Raw genomic sequence first — 21,238 nt, 5'->3', positions numbered from 1 at the left:
ATTAGGGGACATTTGCAGTTGGGAATGTATATTCAGCAGAACTTCACACTATGAAGTATTAGTTTTTATACATCATCATACGCAGTTTTCCTCTTACTGATGGAGGAAAATACCATAAATTTACAGTGGTTAGACTGGTACCTACAGTAAAGACCCCACAATTTGCCATTACAAATATGATGCAAAGAGGAATGCAGGGATTCATAGTTTAACTTCATACTGGGGAGGGAGATCTTCCTACTCTGCTTCAAAAAGGGCTTCCTCCGGCCCTTCTCCATCCCTGTTACTATTTGGAAAGAAGCCGATCGCCAGCCATCACACTCATCTGCTTCCACTTCTACTATCAGAGACAGCAAGTCAGCCATAATTTCTCTCTTGTGATCACCAGAAGTTAATTTACTACTTACAGAAGCCTCTTCTGGCTTCTCTGTGAGCATTGACAAAATGGGTGTATTCTTCCTCACATGCTTTAGGAGCTAGCCATGGTAACAAGCATGGATTTCTGGCTCCCTGAATTGCTCATGATTTTGTTGCTCATGTCAGTGGTGTAACTCCAGAAGATGTATCTTTTGTTCCATGATAGTTAAATGCTTTGAATCTTGACCAAATAACCACCTCTTAACTTCTCTTAATTCAAAACACAGTAGCCTGAGCTGAGACTCTTGACAGCTAACTGATGTTGTTGAGTATCACTGGAATTCCCCAGAGCTAAAGACTTAATGACAGAATTAAGGCCAGGTTTGTCTTTTTGTTTTAATATTGAGGAACCACCTAAGGGATGCTGTGATCACTTAGCTACTCTGCATGTCTTCAGTCATCAGATTTATTCCATTGGATGTGAATATTTAGTGGGAAAATGGTCAATTGCATACGTAGTAGAAAATGGAGGCTACTTCCTTGGGATGAAGATACTAATTGAACACACTTCATGGCCTTCCATTGCAATGTAGACATTTGAAAATAATGAAAGCCTGTTATTCCTTGCTGTATAACTATGTTTTATTTGTCCAGGGGGAAAGTGCTGCTGGCAGTGTTGTCTTTGGGGGATCAGGAATTGAAAGCATGCTGCAGTCTCTTTATTTGGAGAACAGAGCAGGCTACTACTTCACAAAATTCTGTGAGAAGTCAGGGAATAAGGTATGAATATTTTCCTACTCTGTGATAATTTAGTCCACAATTGACTGAATGCCAAGTTATAGAGGGCAGCCAGACTGAAAAAAAAAAAAAGAAATGGAGAAAGAAAGATTGATGACTGGATGAATTATTACTTGTGAGACTCCAATCCCTCAACAACAATAAACTGTTCATGTATATATGCAAACTAATGACAGGTCTTAACCAAACTGTCAGATTCTTACTGTCTCAAACCTATTGGAATTCTTATTGTACCATCAGGGATAAAAAAAAAAAGACTAATAATTTTTAAAAACTAACCTTTAACTTGGCAGAAAAAAATGAGGTCTTAACCCGCAAAAACCATTTTCTAAAAAAATGGAAAATCTGCTGTGCTATTACTCATAATAATCTGATTTCTTCTTACTTTTTGGGTTAGTGATGTCCAAAATCTCCAATATTTTAAAAACGTTCTTATGCTTCCATGAATCTCCTTGGATTTCTGAGAAACATAACACTATTTCTTCTATGTAGTCAGCAGGTCTATCATTCATTGCTGGGTGTAAATTGAGGATTGGATTGGAACAAGTTATGAATATTGAGTTAGTGCTTAGTGGCTTTGCAGAAAAATTGAGTCTTTAGGGGAGATTTGAATGCAATCAAGATGGACATCTGTTTCATCACTAGTACAACCCAGAATCCAGCAGCAGTAGCTAGAAATGCCTCTGGCTTCTAGAAGGCAAGATCCAGTGTTTCTAAAGCTGAATACCTTCAGCTAAAATGTTAAATGTGTATAGATAGAAATCTAAATAAACTTATTTTTTCATTGGAGATAGGCAACCACCCACGTGTCTCTAGCCTTTCCAGGTGCCAGACTCCTTTCAAAATGATTTCCTTAAAGTTTTCTCTTCAGCTGTGAGGCCTATTTCACTCATGTTCCAGGCCCGGAAGGCTACGGTTTGTGGAACAAAGTTCCTTACCCCTACCTTTTCAGAATGCATTCTTTATTGGTTAGTGATGGGGATTTCAGGGTATTTTTAGGGTCTGAACCCCATAAACACATGATTAAAACAGAGGACTTGGGGAAAGATCTAGACTTCTTCTGAAAGATCTTTTGCTGTTTGTTTGAATTTATGAGATGAGGCCAAGACTCTGGGTCTCAGAAATGCATGTAATAAAAATGTAATGATAGTCCCAGTAACATATGTCAAGTACACGGTATTTAATTGTTTTGGTTATTGCTGCAAAATGCTATTTTATTGTGGCACAAACTTTGCATGTCCATTATCAGCATCTCTTCTTTAGCCCTGGCTTTATGCCACTGAAATGTGGTTACTCTTCAAATGTTAACTATAATGTTAACGATTTTAATGGCCAATTATGCATAAAGGATACAATAAAAGATAGAGTATCACTGTGACAATGCTATTAAATATGTTGTCCTTCTGCCAGTATGCAACAGAAGATTAAATCCATCTTAAATTGAGCTTGATTTATGATGACTCCAAGGAGCTAAATAATTACTTGCATTGGAAAGTCAGCTTTATAAAAAGTTGTGATATTTGGGTAGCAATAACTTACAATATTTTTCATCTCTAGTTGTGGAAGAACAGTGTGTACTTTTGGTTCGACCTACAGGCTTATCATCAGCTTTTTTACCAAGAAACCCTTCAACATTTTCAAATATGCAAGCAAGCTCAAGTAAGTTGTAAATAATGTGTTTTTCCTTCAAAAATACGTATGTTCATTCCCTTCACAAATGCAGTTGTTCAGTGTAAAGACTGAAAAGAAGATAGAAAATAGAAAAGTTTCCAAATCTTGACAACCCACACTAAAGTAAATCTGTGTTGTGGACAATGAAAGAAGCTCTTTGGATTGTTTCCATGGAATTTCTTGATTCAAATGTTAAACGTGCATAGTTTGATTTCCAGGCTCTGCAGCCTGTTCCCAGTTTTATCTATTATATTCAGTTTACCTAAACTCCCCTTTGCTACACTGCGTCATACTTGGAAACTGTCTGCTTAGTGTTAACATCAGAGATAGTATTTTTTCTAAACCCTCTAATTATCCTGTACCTTTCCTTCCATCTCTTGTGGGGGTTAGAATTGCAGATCTCCATAGTACAGACCTCAGATAATGCCCTCAGTAATGAAAATTGATCTTTGTCAGCCCTGTTTAATTTTTATGATTGTCAGGGCATCATTATTATCTTTACCATGATTGTCATTCCCCTAAATAGATCTTTAGACCCTGATTTAATGTTAAGTGGAACTGATATTTTCAATAAAAGAGTATTATAACTGAGCATGCACTTAGCCCACAGTGGTGCTGATGGCAGAGTAGACTGATTCCATCAGGGAAAGAAACTGCAACAGTGTGATATTATTAGAAGAACTCTGAGGAACTTTTAAAATCACTTTGTGAAACTTTGGTCTGATTTTCCTCTCTAAATCGTGTGTAGGAGTATATCCTATCCGCATATTTCAATATATACTGTAACAGAGCAAAGCTACTTCACATGTCATTGGAACAAATATCTGTAGAGAGCTGGTGAGAATAATATCTTTATATGACATGTTACTGAGCATCTGGACATCCTTGAATTTGTCTTCTTTTCCTTCTTGGAGGTTATATTGGGCAAATGACAGAATTTTGCGTATTTGTCCAGAATTCTCATCTGAATCAGTGTTATTTGTACAGAATCTCCAAGCAGAGGCCAGGGCATGGATTCCTCCCTCTCTCCTGTCTCGTACTGGATAAACTGAACTGCTACCCTATTTAGTTGTTTTCCCCTCCAGCTCTTTTTATAGCCTGAGGCTGTGGGCAACTGAATGTCTCCTTAAATCTGTCTCCTGCATCTGCCCAGGCCTATGTGTAGCTGGGGACCTCCTCACAGCAAATATGCAAGCTGATCATATCTAGTCTGTGCCACCATTTTCCTATGTGTTTTATTGCAGGCCAAAGCTTAGCCTATGGTCCCTGATTGTTTTCATTTTGGTTTCATTTCACACCAGTTTACATTCTTCTTTGCAGTAGTTGCATGGCTGAAAATTTAAGGCCCAGGTCTTTTCTACTGATCTTATTTCCAGCGCTGGCCTGGTGGTGACAGCAGAACATCATACAATCAGTGTTACCAGGCAATTGCAGACAGGACATACACATAGCCATTAAAATAAATACATCAAAACAAAATTTGTGAAACTGTTCCATTAGCATAACTAACAGCTGAAATGTAACATAACAAATCAACACATGTGCTGCAACATTTGGTATCATTCTCAAGCTTTCCTTTTAAGGCTGCAGAAAAATTATACTTGTTTTCATTGGAACACCGTAAAGAGTCAAGCTGCAACCAATCTACAGAGTCTGCTTACGGAAGGGATGCCTTCCCAAATTCTCCACTCACCTTTGGCATAAGAAGACAGCCACTCCAAATACTCCTAAGAGAATGCGAATCAGATTCGCATGACACATTGTCATATATATTTTACTATTTATTACAGAAAGAGACCTACAGAGACAGAGTATTCCATATGCGTGCTGCCTGCTTCCTGTTAGAAACAAGAACAAACCTTGATTGCTGTGTATCTGCTACTCATTGTTTCATTTGTTAGGCATTGTTATCTCAGCTTTATAATAGATAGAGTAATAAAATGCTTTCCAAGGTATATATACATTCACCTGGGGAAAGAAAGTACAGTGAGAATGAAATCTGATGGATAAGAATAATGACAAGTACTGGTAATCATCCAGGAATGCACATGGTTATTCACTGTAAACATAAGCACAGGAGTGTAAAAATTTAAAAATGAAACCAATAAAGAAATATTGGGTTTTAATTTAAAAAAAGCTATTTAGAATTAGAAAGTTTAAAATAGTTATGGGAAATACAAAATTTTAATGCTATAATCAATTTAGATAAAGGGTGTCCTCATTATTGTGAACTTGTAGGGTCAGATACAAGATTTATGTTAGTGGGAAGTGATGATGGAAGTTAAGGCAGTTTAGCCTCTCTGTTTAACACCAGCCAGTGCATTGCATTCTTCCATCATATGATTTTGCCAAGCAGCTGCACAAGCCCCTCGTTTAGATCAGAGCAATATCCATTCCTTTGGGCAGCAGTACAAAGCACTTGGACTTAAATCTTTCTTGCATTTCTTGCTTCACTCCAGTCATTCTGAAGTTGCTTATCAAAGCCTTCTCGTCTGGGGATGAATTCACACCAGAACCCAAGGCCTATGCAACCCCTGATTTGGAAAGTCATAAATGAGGCCAAAGTCTTAATCTGAATTTTCTAAGCATTTTGTATAATGAGGTTCGTAATTGTAAGTAATTCCAATTGTTGTAAGTAATTCCAATTTGCAAACTGACCAAATTTGCAGATAAGGTTTTTGGGTTCAATCCGTCACATATTTATAGGAGCATTTATAGCTGGCAGGTAGAAAAATTCTTGTGTTTTTCAATAGGAACAAAACAATGAATCAACAAAGTTTAATATGCCCTTGATGTCATATGCTTCAGATTTTTGTATGAATTTGTTAACCTGTAAGTTCATTTAATGTAATTTTTCCTGTTGATCCCTTAGGAGATTGACCAATATAACAGTTTCAATATTCCATTGAGATTGAGAAAACCTCAAGAATTCCATGACATGGGAGTATAAAAGGCTATGATTATTGCTTTTTATAAAACGTGTCTTGCAAACTGCATTGCCCAGTGTTGAAGGCTGTGAACATACACTTTTCCTCTTTTTTGGCATGTTTTCTCAGTTGGTTTTCCTGCAGTCCTTGCCATTGAATCTGTGCAGATCTACAGATGCACCTCAACTCTGTGCAATGGACACAGGCATGAAAACTACTTCTAATTTCTCTCCTATCTGCAAGTGTATGTATTTACTTACTTGGTCAAGTCCCATAGCAATGGATTCTTACAAGAATTCAAGTAAAAAGATGCCAATTCCTCAGACACTGTAAATGTGCATCCTTCAAAGGAAGAGGCCATAATGATTACACCACCAAGGGTCTGGTTCTTTGAGTTTGGAAAAGTGTGTTCCTCTAGCTAGCTTAACCACCTCTAAAGTTTTGCTTCATGTGTATTGCCAGCCTGACTATTGGTTCTGGAGAAAAATACTTGTCTTTACTATGTTCTGGTTTTGCATGTGAAATTATACAGAACTGGGGAGAGTTCTGCAGGTAGAGCAGCCTGCAAAGGCAGTCCCTAATGTGGCAATATATTACAACATTGTTCGTGTGAGCAGATTGTCAATAGCTTTTGGTCAACACTTCTTAGTCTGGGCAATTTCTGACTTGGTAGACTGGTATTTTTTGCCAGCTCTAAAGAAGAGTAGCAAATATACTCAAGTTAACCTATTTCATACAAAATCATAGGGGAAAGGAATTCCACCCAAGAAACTAGTGGTGTGTTTGTTTTTATTTTATTCTTAAAACTATGTTCAAATGATCACTCATTTAAGGAACTATTTTAATTTGTGCTAAAATATTGAGGACTTCTTTTTGAAGCTTTTTACTAATTTACAGATCCCTTCTGTTATAAGTCATAACAGGTAGAGCAATGTAGTCCTAATGACAACTGAAATGGTTAAGCCCTTTTTAAAAAGGCTATTTTTAAAGATACCACGTCTTTGTATCATTGGAATTGTCCCTTCTAATTTGGCTAATTTTGTACATTAAATGTTTTGGATCAGATTTAACATGATTTAACTGAAACTTTCCTAGTGATAGGGCTCTTCAAAATAACTTTCAACTTTTGAAATCACTGCAAATATAATTAAAGTTGGTAAATTTAAATGTACCTAGGGATTTTCTGAGAAGGGTTTAATTTAGGATAATGTGGTCTTGTTTTCGGCTAGGACTCTTCCTATGGATGTCCTCTTTCTCTTACACCTTGCACCTGCGGATCATTATTGCACTGATAACGTGGGCCACAGAAGGCACAAACCATCTTTGTTTTCAGTGAAAATGTAGAAAGTGGAAAGAGTGTAGAATCCTGCATACACAATAAATACAGTAATCATAACGAGCTAACTGGGGGATGGATGTCAGCCATCATAGCCCTATATTCCTCATGACCTAATAGCAGGAGAATCTAAATTCAAATTGTAAAGGTCCAAAGTAATGGGGATATACTCTATTACTGTTGCTGTTTGAAAGAGAGAGTCTAATAAATCAACATTAATTTAAAACAAACAGAAACATAGTTATTTAATGTACTCATTCTCCCCTTGTGCTTGAAATCTAAGCACACCAGTGTTTTATTACTGCTTGAACACAGATGAAATGTATTATTTTCTTCTCTTCTGTTGCTTTGTATATCTGTTAGTTACAGCTGGACTTCAGCAACATAGGGAAATGAGAATTATCAGAATCCTGAATTCCTCATTGTCAAACCTGGGTGATAATAAATATTGAAAATGGACTTGTCAGTGCTATCCTAGAGAGAAATTCTGATTTATGCGACTAATCTTGTCCCTGACTGTATGTTTGAAATATATAGACTTTAACAATATGAAGAAGAGAAAATATTTATATGAAATATATTTTGGCAGCATCTTTTTTTGCTTGAGTTCCTAGCTGCAGTCAGAATCATGAAGTTTTAGAAAGCTATTCTGGAATATCCTTTTCCAAGATATTCCTGGAAAAAAAAGTGTTTTACTCTGAGTTTTTGATGTTCGTTTTCATAGCATAGCTTATGAAACATTTAGAAGACAAGAATTTTAGGTAGGGGACTGTACGCAAAAAAATTGAAATAAATAAAAACATTCCTCTGTGCTTCAAGAACGAGCTGTTAGGGAGAAGGAAATATCCTCCCGGTTTAGCTTTCTGCTCCTTGTACATGTTGAATGGCAAAACTCTGTGCTTCAGATAAGAAGCATATTGTAACTGTTGCTTTGGTAAGGGCTTAGACCTTAGTTGTGCAGTTGTATCTCCTACACAGATCCTGTACTATGTATGATGAGTCTCACCATTGTCAAAAAACTATGCAAGAGAACCTCCTCACAGAATGAAATCATATAATATTTCATTAATTTTAAGTTCAAATTTACAAATTACATCTCTTAGAAGAAGTAAGAAATGGCTCAGCACATATTCTGCAAAACAACAGTGTGACTTCATGAAGAGCGCAGTTGCTGTAATAATTGTGGTTATCTGAATCTAAGTATCAGCCAAATATATCCAAGTGAAAATTGCATTAAGCATTACTTTGTGGTCTAACCATTTGAACAAGTAAGAGTAAAAATGGCAGGGGGATCCATTATGTCAATAACTGAGTTTTGGACACAGTAATAATAATAGTAAAAATAAGGTAACTGTAATTAGATATATGTATTAGAAATTAGAAATTAGAAATATGTATTAATTCTCTCCTTCAAGGGTCTGTAACCATTGAAATGGATGATGGCTAAGAAACAGTTTTCTTCTGTTTTACTGTAGTTCCTTTATGCAACTTACCTTGCTCCATCTGCCAGTATGGACATTGAACTTCATCAGAATAAGAAAAATATGATTTATCAGAAAATCGACCCAGCTTTTGAGGACCTTTTTGACCCAGCAGAAGAACATATCCTCACTATTCTGCTGGAACCATGGATGAAAATGGTGGAAGCAGACATATACACTTACAGAAAGGTAATATCTGGATGACAACATGAAAAATTCTTATTTTAGGGAAGAAAATCACAAGAGCATTCATGTGCAACCCTGTTGTATTTATACTCAGGAAGGGAGAAGTATTACAAGATGTTTTATTTACTCACTCCTTTCTATCCTGATATGTGGAAATAGGCTGAGCTTCTTGTGGAGAGCAGACTTCTCATCTGAAAGGAAGGTGTGTGCTTCATAGACTTCTTGGCCTGTGAATTAGGGAGGAACGCATCTTGCTATGGTAAAACTTCTCTTTGCACTCAGGAAGTTTCATGTTTCTGCAATTGTACCATTGATCAGAAGTAATTTTTTATGATGGGTTGCCCACAAACACTATATATTTTTAATGATAAGCACATAGTAAGGTGGTTTTCTAGAGTGTCAGTGCAGTGATAGTAGGTATTTCTGGTGTTTAGAATTTAAGTGCAGTTACTGCTTAGCATAGAGGAAATGTGATATGGTGATCCATGTATTTGCCCCAAACACTTTTTAGAATGCTGCTCTAAGTAAGTGGCTCAGAAGTGTACTCAGTTCTAATCCCAGAATGCTCTGAAAGCTTGAATTGAGCATTCTCATGGAGGTCAGAGGAGATGGCTGCAACCCTGACTGTACCTTTGACAAATAAGAACAAGAAATGGTGATGACAGTGGTGGATGCTGTGGCTCTCTGTTCTTTGCAAACTTACCTACAAGTTGCTATCTGTAGGTCAAACTCCTTCTGGGTGCCATAATACGAGAAAGATGTAAAGCTATTGGAAGATGTCCTGAGGAGGGCTGTGAAGAGGATGAAGGGTTTTGTGGAGAAGCCTACAAGGCCTAAGGTCACTTGTTCAGCCTGGAAAGGAAGAGACTGAGGGGAGACAAAGTGGTCTACAGGCACCAATCTCTTCTCTGTGGTGCCCAGTGGCAGGACCCAAAGGAATGTCCTGAAGTTGTGTTAGGGGAGGTGTAGGTTGGATATTAGGAGAAGTTTATTCACCCAGAGGGTGTCTGTGCACTGGAACAGCTCCCCAGGCCAAGTGCCAAGCCTGACAGAGTTCAAGAAGTGCTTGGACAATGCTCTTGGGCACATGGTGTGACTCTTGCGGATGGTGCTGTGCCAGGAGTTGGACTCAATGATCCTTGTAGGTTCCGTCTAACTCAGGATACTCTGTGATTCTATGATTCTAATTTCAAGTCTTTAACATCTCTCTCTTGGATATGGAAGGACAAACTTACAGTGGAGAATCAGGAGTTAGCAGGCAGGAAGTTAGTTCTTTTTCCTGTTTTTCTTTGCTATGACCCTAATTAGATGAAACATCTCCAATTTATAGGAAATATCCTCACTTACTGCTGATACTTCTGTCAGCTTGTAATAACATGCCCCCATTTCCCCCTGCAAAATATTTTGAAATCCTTTTGCAGAAGTTTTGTAGTACAGTATATTTTTCGTTCTGTATCATGCATGCAAGAACAACTGGATAAATAGATACCTAAAAGCAAAGTTGAGAATGGTCTTCTAAGCCTGTTAGGTGGTAGCCAGTATTAAACATTTAAGAATGGAGTATAAGAACAGAAAAGAAACATACAGCCATATTCAGCGCTTTGCAACCAAGGAAGTTCAAGGATCAGAGATCTTACCCACATTTTTGATTTCAATAGTCTTTGATGAGGTTTTTTTCCCCCACGGGTTTCTGTAAACTGTATCTTGAGTGATACATCTTCAGCCTCACTGTAGAAGTGGGTTTCATGGTTTAGTCATGCAATAGGAGAAAAAAATGCGTATCTTGATTTGTTTGCAAACCCCTCCTTGATAATTTCACCTGGTGCCCTAGTTTTGTAAGTCATAAGGAACAAGTGAACAATTGTTATCCTATCTCAATGTCCTATTCTCAATCTTGTTATGTTTTTACAAGTTTCTATTGTATCCTACTTCAATTAGATCTCCTTGAAACTCAAGAATCCTAGACACTTTGACCTCTCCTCCTACAGAGGAGTTCCATACCTTTGTTGCACTTCTCCCCCCATCTGTATGTGTTATTTTACATTCTTTTGATGAGATGCAAGCAGTACTCAAGGTCTGGATGCACTAAGGATTATCCAGTGGCAGAACCATGTTTTCTGTTGTGCTCTTTGTTCCGTTCCTAGTTGTTCATTCTAATTGCCTTTTGACTCCTGGTGAACTTTGAGTGGATGTGCAAAATGTAAGCTAATAGCCATCTGCAATGATTCCAAGATTTCCTTCCCAAGTAATAACTACTAATGGAAAGCCCTAATTTGGAGCTCACTGGAATGACTTAATGTTTATTATCGTTGAATTCAGCTGGCCTTTTATCATGCAGATGCTGAAGTGTCCTGATATCCTGCAGCTTTTCACAGTCAATTTAATTTTTTGCTCTGTGGAATAATTTTGCAAACTTTGTTGTCTTCTCACTCACCTCCTTTTCCAGATAGTTTCTGAATGTTTAAAAAACAACCTCAGTGCAGATCCCTGTGAGACTCCAATAGGAACCCCACCCCATAATGAAAGTTATTTATTTCTTTGGTTTTGATTTTCTACCTTCTAATTAATTCACAAGGGGACTTTCCCTCTCATCCTGTGATAACATAGTATCCTTTAGAAACTTTGAAAGTTTGAAAAGCTTAGTAAAATGAAATATACTAATCCAAACACATCTGTAAAATATTTTCTTTGCTTTTCAACATCTTTTCTAACCTTTCAGATAAATTACTTTTTCTAAATTATTTCAGCTATAATTCTTTATGACCTTCAGTGCACCTTGGAATTGCTACTTTTCATGAACCTGAAATTTTATTACTTCCTATCAGACTAGTTTTAGACTCTTGTAACTGTGTATTTTCTGTGCATACTATAAGAGTTGTCTAGGGTCTATTGCTGGTCCTCACTGAGTCAAGTCACCAGCACAGCTGAGGGTTTTTTACATTGCTTTTGCATAAAAAGGAGTCTGCTTTTGAGCTTTCTGAATACTGTGTTTTCACTGCTTCTAGTGATGGAAAGATTCCTCCAAAGTAAGAATTGAAGAGATAGACTTCTCCTTTCACTTAATATGTGTGGCAGTTTACATCTCCTTGAGTTAACCACAGGATAATCTATTGCCCTTTCAGTTTAGAGGATGCGTTGCTTTGCACGTGTAGTTACGTGCAGACTTCTCAGTGCTCTAATAACACAAGCATCTTAATCAGAGCACGAAAAAACCAGCTAAATCCTTTTGACTGCACAATACGTGTGTTTGCGAAGAGTTATAATACAGAGACATAAAACGACCTGTTCTAGGAGGCACTAGAGTCTCTTTGTGCTAGGTGCAGGCTGATACTTAGGCACACTTCTTCCCAAGCACAAAGTCTGCTTTGTATTTTGTTCAGTCCCTGGCTCTACTCTTCCCCTTTGTTCTACTCTATAGCAGGACGTATTTGGCCCATAATGAAACAAGATATTTTATCAAGAATTAGGTGAGTCCAAAATTGTTTATTTGGGACATGTTCAGTATATATACCTACGTTTTTTCTTTAAGTGAAATATGAAATTAAGAGAGTTTCTTTTTACTGTTGACTCTCATCCTGCCTCTATCTGCTTTCTCTTTAAACTTTATGAAAAGTGTTCTGAATTATTTTACAATTTGCTTTTAAACTATGTTTTCTTTTAAGGGAAAGAATAGCCCAAAGTACTTTATAACAATGGAATAAAGAAGACATTCAGATAACACAGTGATTAGTGTGGTATTCACATTTAGATGAAAGTATCATGACTATTAAACATTCTCTTCTCTCTCTGCACATAAACACTTGTATAAGATAATCACAGCTTTCTAATCTTTGTAATGGGCATGCAGATCAGTATAAGGCATTGGCTTGATTTTGCTAAATATCCTAAAATCTGCATTCAAATGGTTTAGTCAGCCAGGAGGGTCACCAAATATCTCTTGCAGTTACTGATTGTTTGTACATAACATGAAGAACTGCGCTAGTTACATACATACAGCTTCTAATTAAGTTAAAAAGTGTCAATACTTTTTGAATTCAAATCACACACAGTTAATTATTTAAGGAAGGGGACAAGACTGAAAGTCGGAAAGCTTTCACCTTTATTTTTTAGATATTTTAACATCTTTCTCATCTTAAATTTCTGTTTCTCCAAATCTGTGGCACTCTGTCTTTTTGACATTTCCTATTGAGAGTCCTAGTTTTAAGAACTGTTTTTCTGCTTCTCAGTGACACTTTGACGTACAATTTGCTGGTATAGGCAATCAGGTACATCTGACCCAATATACACAATATAATACATACACAATATATTATGTACACAATAGAATTTAGCAATTTTTTTAATTCAAAGTTATTTGCTTAAAGATATAGTTAGGTTATTTAGTGGTATTCTGTAGAAATCTGCATCTGATCCTACAAGATGGGAAAAGTTTGTTCTACCAGGGCTTTTGATAGAACTGTTTGTCACAAGAATGTGACTTCTTGTCTTTTCTAAACATTGGTCTCATTACTGGCAAATGTATTATTTTCTATCCACTGTCACTGGCAAAGTGCCCATGTAGTTCTCCATCTTCCTATAATGTGTACTGTAGCGGTGATATAAGATATTATTTTTATTAGGTGGAGTTGGTGGAGGAAACTCAACAGCTGGACTCCGTGTACTTTAGAAAGTTCCAGGCTTTGCATCAAGTGAGTAGTTCCAAGAAGGATGAGGTAAGACAAGTACCTACTAACAAAAACAAACCCTTTCTCTATCAGAGAGGGCTCACACTTTGAGTATCAGCAATGAAAGACTAACCAGATGCTAGTTTGGAAAAGCAAATAGTCTGATTTCTACCATTCATTTTGGGGACTGATTGACAGCCACTGTGTTAATTAGATATACAGGTCTTCTGTCAGTTCCATCAACATCAGACCTAAAGTCTGTGGGATGTATTTTGGGCCCCTGCTCTTGAGTAAATACCTCAATTTCAAGTGAATTACAGGTATATATTGGATTATTTGATTATGGAACCTTCACACACTGATACGTTTAAAGCAAATAAAAAAGTAAAGCTTACTAGGAGCTGGAGCCTTAACTCAATTTATTTTCTCAGCAATCAAAAAGCTATTTTACAGAGATAGGTTATCTAATGCAATAATTATTAGAGCAAAATACAGAGGTGAAAAAAACAGTTATGCAAGCAAAATAATTTCTCCCCTCAGAGTACTGTTGCTGACATTGGGGCTCTCAAAGAAGATCAGCACTTGCATCAAGTTCCCAAAGAATTGGCAGGTCCTAATCTATCTGACCTGATCCACAACAAAGAGAAGTTAGAACAGTTCTGGGCTTTTCTTAATGAGCATTCTGCTAGGTACGTTTCTTCATTATTATTATTTTACCTAAGTTCAGAAGAAATCTTTTCTGAGGATCTTGGCTATCTAAATGTTGACAGATTTTAGTCTTTTTAAAAATGTGTTTGCATATTTATGAAATACACACGCACATTGTTCAGACAACTGAATTTTTCTTGGAGTAAAAGTTCTCCTGTCAAAACATATTTGTATTACAGTTTTGCTTTCAGTTTCTGCTTTGATTAGTGGCAAACCCCTGAGTAGAACAATTAGCCTATAATGAGTAAAATTTTCTCTTTTTTAGTACAGATTCAACTTAGTACATTTAAAAAATTAAAGCTGGTTATTATAAAAATGTACAAATAGAAAACAGGCATGTTATTCTCATAGTGTGACAGCAACCACAGTTTTGTGTTTGCTGAACAGATTTAAATACTAGCTTGTAGCAGATACAGTCTTAGACAGGGTCTTTGAAAAAGTGAGCCTGTTGTTTTTAAAAGTAAGATCTAAACAGAAGCTGACACTTTTTTTTTTTTGTCTTTAAACTGTCACTTCCTTCTTTTAATGGGTTCCCATGAGTTGATGCTTTGCATATTGGCTATTAATTCTAGTCAGGCAGTGCTATAGCTTTCCATTGGATACTGGTCAGCTTTTTCAAAAGTGCCCAGAAAGGGGCATCTGGCACAGAACTCCTCTGGCCAAGACTCAATGTCATCACTTCTGCTTATTGTCACATTGTTCCCTTTGTAGTCAGAGAGAGAAATACACACTTCTGGACACAATACACCTAATTCTGAAGGTAACATCTAAAACCTATTTGGCTGAATCATTCCTAAAATGGTTATTTCTTCTTAGTGACTGCAAAAGGGCTGCAGATAATGAGTTCAGATGGATATTCTTATGCTGTAGGTACTTATAGTCAGGTAACTTCTGAGTTAGTTGTCTAGAGCAGTGGTCTCCAAACATTTTTGCTTGCGCATCTCATCAGTAAAAACTTTTTGAGCGTGGAACCCTAGTATATATATACATATATATGTGTATATTTAATTTTTTATAGATTATATACATGTGCTACTAAAGTTTTAATATTTTCCTCCTGCCCATCTACAAATGGTCTTGCACACCCTCTTCACACATCGCAGTTGGGAGACCACTAGTCTTGAGTTTCTCTCTAACTGGGGAAATGGTAGGAATCAGCAGATAACAGGTCCTGGACAGGTATGCTGAACTGTGTCTGGTATTTCCTGCTTCTTTGTTAGTCACAGACAAGTCCCATCTTAACTGGTAGAGCCAGGCAGAGAAATGTTTAACTTCTGGACTTTTTTTTCCTTTTTTGTAAAAATTCATAATGAAGAAAAATATTTGAAAAAGTCTCACTGAAGTGTTTTAGGGCTGGGTTCAGACTAGTTACTCCGGAGTCCAGCGGGCATGCTACAATAAAGGTGCTTAATGGTACTATAATCTGAAGAGATCCTAGAACTAATGCAGTCTGGAAAATTTCAGAAAAAACCAGACATGTAATTTGCCTTTTCATCAAAACTTATGGTTCTGGTAACGTCCAATCGTAAGTGATCCAAGTTTCAGGAAGGAAAGGCTGCTGAGTACCTGCACACAAAATGAAGAAACTAAACAAAGCTCCATTAATTAATGCTCTGTTAAATATATGGGATATATTCACACAATTGCAGGACAATTTGTGTTACTTTGGGTTAGTGAATTACACTTATTAGTCTCGCCAGGCTAATTGACTGTGGATGTGCTCCTGATCCAGTATGCCAGGATAAGTCACCACTAAAAGGTTTATCTAACACACTTGAAGATTATATATTTTGCTTTTTAAATTAGGTGTGCATATTTGGTCGGTTGTCTTAGGTAGATGCCAAGGAGTTACTCCATAAACCACAGTAACTTGGATCACTTGCATTTGGGTGAACTTAGTCATTTTGTGATGAACTAGCAAATGAAAGAATTTTAGTCTCAATAGAATTTAGGTCTGTAATGGTCTCAAAAGACTTTTGAAAGGAGAACATCTGTTCTTAAATCAGTCAGATGCTTTTGAACGTTTTACTCATAGATTAATGTTTTGAAAAAGCCAGTTATTAACTGAATGGAAAACTGAAACAGATTTGTCTGAATTCAATGTTTCATATTTCCTGCTGCAAATACAGTGAATGTACTCACTAAAATGCTCACAGAACTTCAGCTAATAAGATACTGTCGGAAAACAGTCATATAAATTAAAAACTGAAAATTGTAGATATGTCATTTATTCTGTTGCCTGGTTTAGAGAACAAAACCATTCGATGATTCTGTGAAAACAAACTTAAATTTACAATGTATACTCAGATATTATGAACAAAATATAGATTGTGAATTGCATCATTGGAATGATTTGTCACTGACTATGACTAATTAGGTAAGTAGTAGAATTGGTAATTTATGAGAAAGCAGCCCACAAAAAGCCGTAGAAACAGATTTTACCATTAATTGTTTTTATCTGCTTAAGTACAGACTGACTTAAACTCTAGAACTTCACAAGGGGCAGGAAGGGAGTGATTTCTTGGGCTGATGTTCCCAGCTGTCATCCCTGCTCCTTTCTCAGGCGATCTAACAAGGAGACAGAGCGGGAGGCATCGACTTGTCTCTCAGTGGCTCACAGCCTCATTACTGATTCAAATTCTCATCTGTTTCATTTTTCATTCTCTCTGTGAGCTCTGCACTGTGGTTCTGGTTCACAGTCCCTGCTGGTTTTAGCAGTGGCATATTGAGGAGTTACTCCTTTCAGGGTACTCCAGATGGCATCCTAAGTGAAATCTCTAAGATGTGTATTTGCTCTGCCTGTTCAGCAAGTGCCATGGTCTCAGCAGATGGTACTAGCAGAGAAAAAATGACATAAAATTTGACCTGGTATTTAGGTTTTGAATACTTTGGTGGGTTGTGGTTAAACTAATAACTCCCTAGAATGTTGATGAAATTAACTCAATATTGAAATAACATGCTGTTTAAATTTGTCTGTAGCATGGATCTCATGTGCTGGCTAGATATTGAAGAGTTTAAAAAGATGCTGCACAAGGATAAAGAAAAAAGTAATGAAAAATCTAAGGACATTAAAAACAAGTACTTAAACAACAGGTACTTCTTTGGACCCAACAGCCCAGCTACCAGAGAACAACAAGAAAAGGTAGCAGTTACAGAACTATTCATAAAGAACAATCAGTGTGAATGTGACTGAGATAAAAACCCATAAGTGGGTTTGCTCCAGCTTTTCCCCAAGCTCTCTCTTCAAATCTTAACCTGTATTTTTGGCCAGAAATCTGGTTCTGTTCTGGTTGTATAGGTCCCTTCCTTCCTGTTCAGGCTTTTCTTCCCTACCACTTACAGAACATCTTTCTTAAACTGTGATCTGTGGCCATGGCCAGAGCATGCACAAGACAGCTCAGAAAAAGTGTAAAAATTACTCTCAGGCACAGTGACTTGTTCCAGCTTTCTATTTTAGTATGTCAGTAAAGCCACAGACAGCAAGTCTGAGCTGTGGTACTCTGATATATCTTGATACTTAGGCAATTTTCTTGGTCAAGCTGGGGTATTATTTGCCAGAGTCTGTATCCTATTATAGGTAGGGACAAATGTAATCTGTTCCCTTTTATGAAAAGTACATGTGAGCCTTGGGTAAGCATGCATTAAGGGCTTTGCTTACAGTTAAGCTCATGCTTTGCTAAATCAAGGATATAGAGAGATAAAGGACTTTTGGTATACACAAAAGTTTATGTCATGTGTTATTGTATTTGGATTGCTTAGCTAATGCATTCAGGTGGAGGAAGGAGACAAAGCCTTCATGATCAACTTTCGGCAGCCGTTCTGCTAGAAGTTCAGCAATGTGTCCAGAAGAGATTAGAAAAACAATGGCTGCCATTGTTCCTGGCAGATGAACACCATGGGGCAGAAGGACAAGCAAAGGTAATTTTTTGACAACGGCAACACATACAGGCATTGTTTTTTGTTTGGCTCATAATTTACCATTGGGATAAAAAGGTTTAGAGGAAAAGCAGACCACATCTTACTTTCAGTTTACATTGAAAGCAGGTTGAAGCATTTATCTTGGTAGGTTCATCTGAAGGCTTAATTTAGCTGACAGCATTACTGTTAGATCCTAAATCTGAAGGAGCTGGTGTTAGCTCTGCTGCCATCCAGACTGCCAGGAGAGTGAACTAATCTTTGCTGTAGTGCTACACTCTCCCTGTGCCATTTTGCCTTGGCCATACAGTTGCACACTGAAGAAATACTGCTTTGTGTAAAGGATTTGCCCAAGGGGACCAGAACACAAGCAGATGAGTGGGTTTCCCATGCCAAAATTCTTTCTCTTACGCTGTCCACATTCTCCCATCTGGAGCTGCAGTGCTTGTAGAAATGACTTCAGGACTTGTGAAATTCTGCTGAGTGGGGAGCTTAACTGCTACAAGCCTTGTTCCAATTGGTTATTTCAGAAAGTTGCCAAAAAGCTGGGAGTGAGGAGCCTTTCACTCCTGCTGGTTCATTAGAAAGACTGAGGAATGGGCAGAGCTAACATCTGCCTTTTATGAGTGCCTGTGTGGCTGTGATCCTTGTAAGGGGATCATCCTGCTGGTGACAGATGCAAAGACTTGGGGTTTCCACTTCCACAACAGCTCTGACATGTGAATGTCATAGCAGAAGGAAACTTCACAGTTCCACCAAGCAGACACATATGCAACTGCATTGATTCATAAAACTCATTTTCTGTCATCTTTATAACATCAAGAAGGTTGTCAGAAGTGTTGTCAGAAGTGCATATAAACGGAATCTATTGATTCAGAACACTAAGGAATCTGAAAGATACACATTCGAATAAGAGAAATTGTAATTTTAATAATGATTATGTTAATTCTGTAAAAAAATCCTAACCCTCTGCCATTTTTAGCTGAACTCTGCCTCCTTTACAAGCCCTGGCACAAGACCAAGCAATAACGCTAAAGCTGCTTCCAGGTCTGGAAGCTAACTCATGCCTCTTTTTGCACCTGCTGCACTGTGTTGGCTGGGAGATTAGCCCAAGTAGTTTAGAAAATGCTGTATTCAACTCAAACAGTTTACAGGAAATACATACTTCTAATGAGCTTTTAGTCTTTTCCTAACTCCATTTATGTCCGATTGCTATTTTCTCTTTCTTATTGAAAAGTCAGAGGATGAAAAGGTTCTTTGAAGAAAATATTTTAGAAGAAGTGAAACCAGATGACATTCTCCACTGGCTTCATATTTCACAGTGACAAAACAGTGTGGGCATGCTATGTAGTCCTTATTCAGGAAACCTGCCCTTTGTTTGAGGTGTAATTTTGCTACAAAGAAGTTGCAGGATCAAGTCTGTATTTCTGATACAGCTGTACAAAGGAACTAAAAACATACTAAAAAAATCAAACCCAACATTTATTCCTCACGTAAGTGGTCCCTCAGAACATTATGGGTAAAGTAAACCAATTTACTGAGTGCACAGCTTGACTGCTATTGCCTCTTGTCTTCTCTAATTCCCCAGTCTTAATGAGCAGGTGCTCATTTATAGCTGAAGAAGGGATGGCATTCTGCGCAGGTCCACGACAAGTTTCAGACATAAAATCCATAAGAAGACATATGAACTATTCTACCACTGGGGTCTTAATCATTAGAAGGCTGAACAAGAAAGAAGAATATTTAAAAAATAAAATAATAATCTTCTGTTCAATTATAGATAAGGGACATAACTGAAGATCTTTCACGCAAAGACCAGCAAAAGACAACCGGGATGTGGAAGGCAAATAAAATTCACTGAGTCTCTTGTGTCTGCAGTTTCACAGTCTTTTTCATGTGGACCTTGCACATTTTTCACAATTTCCCTGTTGACAGTCTGAGGCCCAAATGTAATGTTGAAAGCAATCATGATTGTTCTGGTTATAGTGGACTGATTACTTACATTACTCCTGATTAGCTCCCTGCTGGATGTTCATGGTAAATTTCTCTCCCTTTCTGTCTGGAGAGGTCATACTTGAAAAAAAAGGTCTCTTGTCCTCAGCTTTGGAGCACTATTAACACTCTTCAAACTCATATTGTACCTCTAATTCATATTTATCTGTATTTTGCATGCAGTGGACTTATTTGGACAAGCTGTTCATTCCAGCATCTGGTAGTTTATTTATTATTGCAAGTGGATTACGTGCAGACACAAAAGGGAATGTGAAGTATGCAGCAGAGTGGGCAGGTTTAATCATATCTCACAGTATCTGTTTCGTTTAGAATTGTATTTTAATCTCACACCACTGAGATAATATCAAATTTAAACCTTTTAAACCTTTGTAATAATACATTTCATCAGATGTTTGCCAGTTTTTTCCTCTTGAAGAACAGTGAACTTTTTGTGATTGCCAACATACAAGTTGTGTACATTTGTTCAGTTGAACTTTTATTGTCTGTTGAAATCAAACTAGAGACCCGGTCACCAATTATCCATGCAAACCATCAGCACAAAAGGGATCCAAAGTGCATGTGGGTTCTGTTAACTGAGTTTTCCCTTCGTCTGTTTGTCAGGAAGATGGTTGTTTTCCGTGTTCTGCTTCAAGGTTGTTGACCCATAAAATAAGCAGTGTTTATATACTGGTGTAGGGATGGAAGCAACATTTTGTTCTTCCCTTCATGAATATGCCCTAGAAATAATTTTTCCCCAAAGTTCCCTAAATCCTGGTCACAGGGAATAGATCATGTTTGGAGAATTGGAGAAGGGCTGAGAAGATCCAGTGTTACTGCCTAAATTGAGCTGACTTTATTTTAACCAAAGGACCCTCTGGACAGCCACCACCCTCCTTCTTGCCAGGGTACGCTCTCACCCCGGCAGGCTCTGCAACAGGACACTGAGCATAACCCCTGTTTTTAAGATAAGCTGCAGAAACCCTTTCAGCTTAGGATCAGGTTAGATTTCCAGGACTGTTGGTAACAACTAAAAATGTTTCTGACCCATGCTCACCATTGAACAGCACTCCACCCCTCCAGGACTTCAAGAGTTTTAAACCACTTTTAGAAGATGGTTTTCATTCATCCATCTGATAACAAAAGGGGTTTTTTTGGCTTGCTCCTCAGCAACAGCACAAGAACTGTTTGTTCAGGAAGGCAGGC

The 21,238-nt window shown here is 37.5% G+C and overlaps 1 protein-coding gene across 1 annotated transcript in view; it reads left to right on the top strand.

The window, feature by feature from the left end:
• RGS22 (regulator of G protein signaling 22) overlaps positions 1 to 21,238 on the top strand; it is a 61,087-nt gene that overhangs the window by 26,136 nt on the left and 13,713 nt on the right. Inside the window, exons 14-20 of the mRNA XM_042036397.1 lie at positions 1,012 to 1,137; positions 2,713 to 2,814; positions 8,565 to 8,759; positions 13,376 to 13,468; positions 13,961 to 14,109; positions 17,108 to 17,270; positions 17,888 to 18,046. Of these exons, the coding sequence (XP_041892331.1) occupies positions 1,012 to 1,137; positions 2,713 to 2,814; positions 8,565 to 8,759; positions 13,376 to 13,468; positions 13,961 to 14,109; positions 17,108 to 17,270; positions 17,888 to 18,046 (987 nt within the window). The remainder of the gene's footprint in view (positions 1 to 1,011; positions 1,138 to 2,712; positions 2,815 to 8,564; positions 8,760 to 13,375; positions 13,469 to 13,960; positions 14,110 to 17,107; positions 17,271 to 17,887; positions 18,047 to 21,238) is intronic.

Source organism: Corvus kubaryi, unplaced genomic scaffold (genome assembly GCF_017639235.1).
Source record: "Corvus kubaryi isolate FWS band 111438036 unplaced genomic scaffold, C.kubaryi_AGA036_p1.0 37385, whole genome shotgun sequence".
In the NCBI taxonomy this organism is placed as follows: Eukaryota; Metazoa; Chordata; class Aves; order Passeriformes; family Corvidae; genus Corvus; species Corvus kubaryi.
The sequence above is the reverse complement of the archived record's forward strand: the minus strand, read 5'-3'. Positions and strand labels throughout refer to the sequence as shown.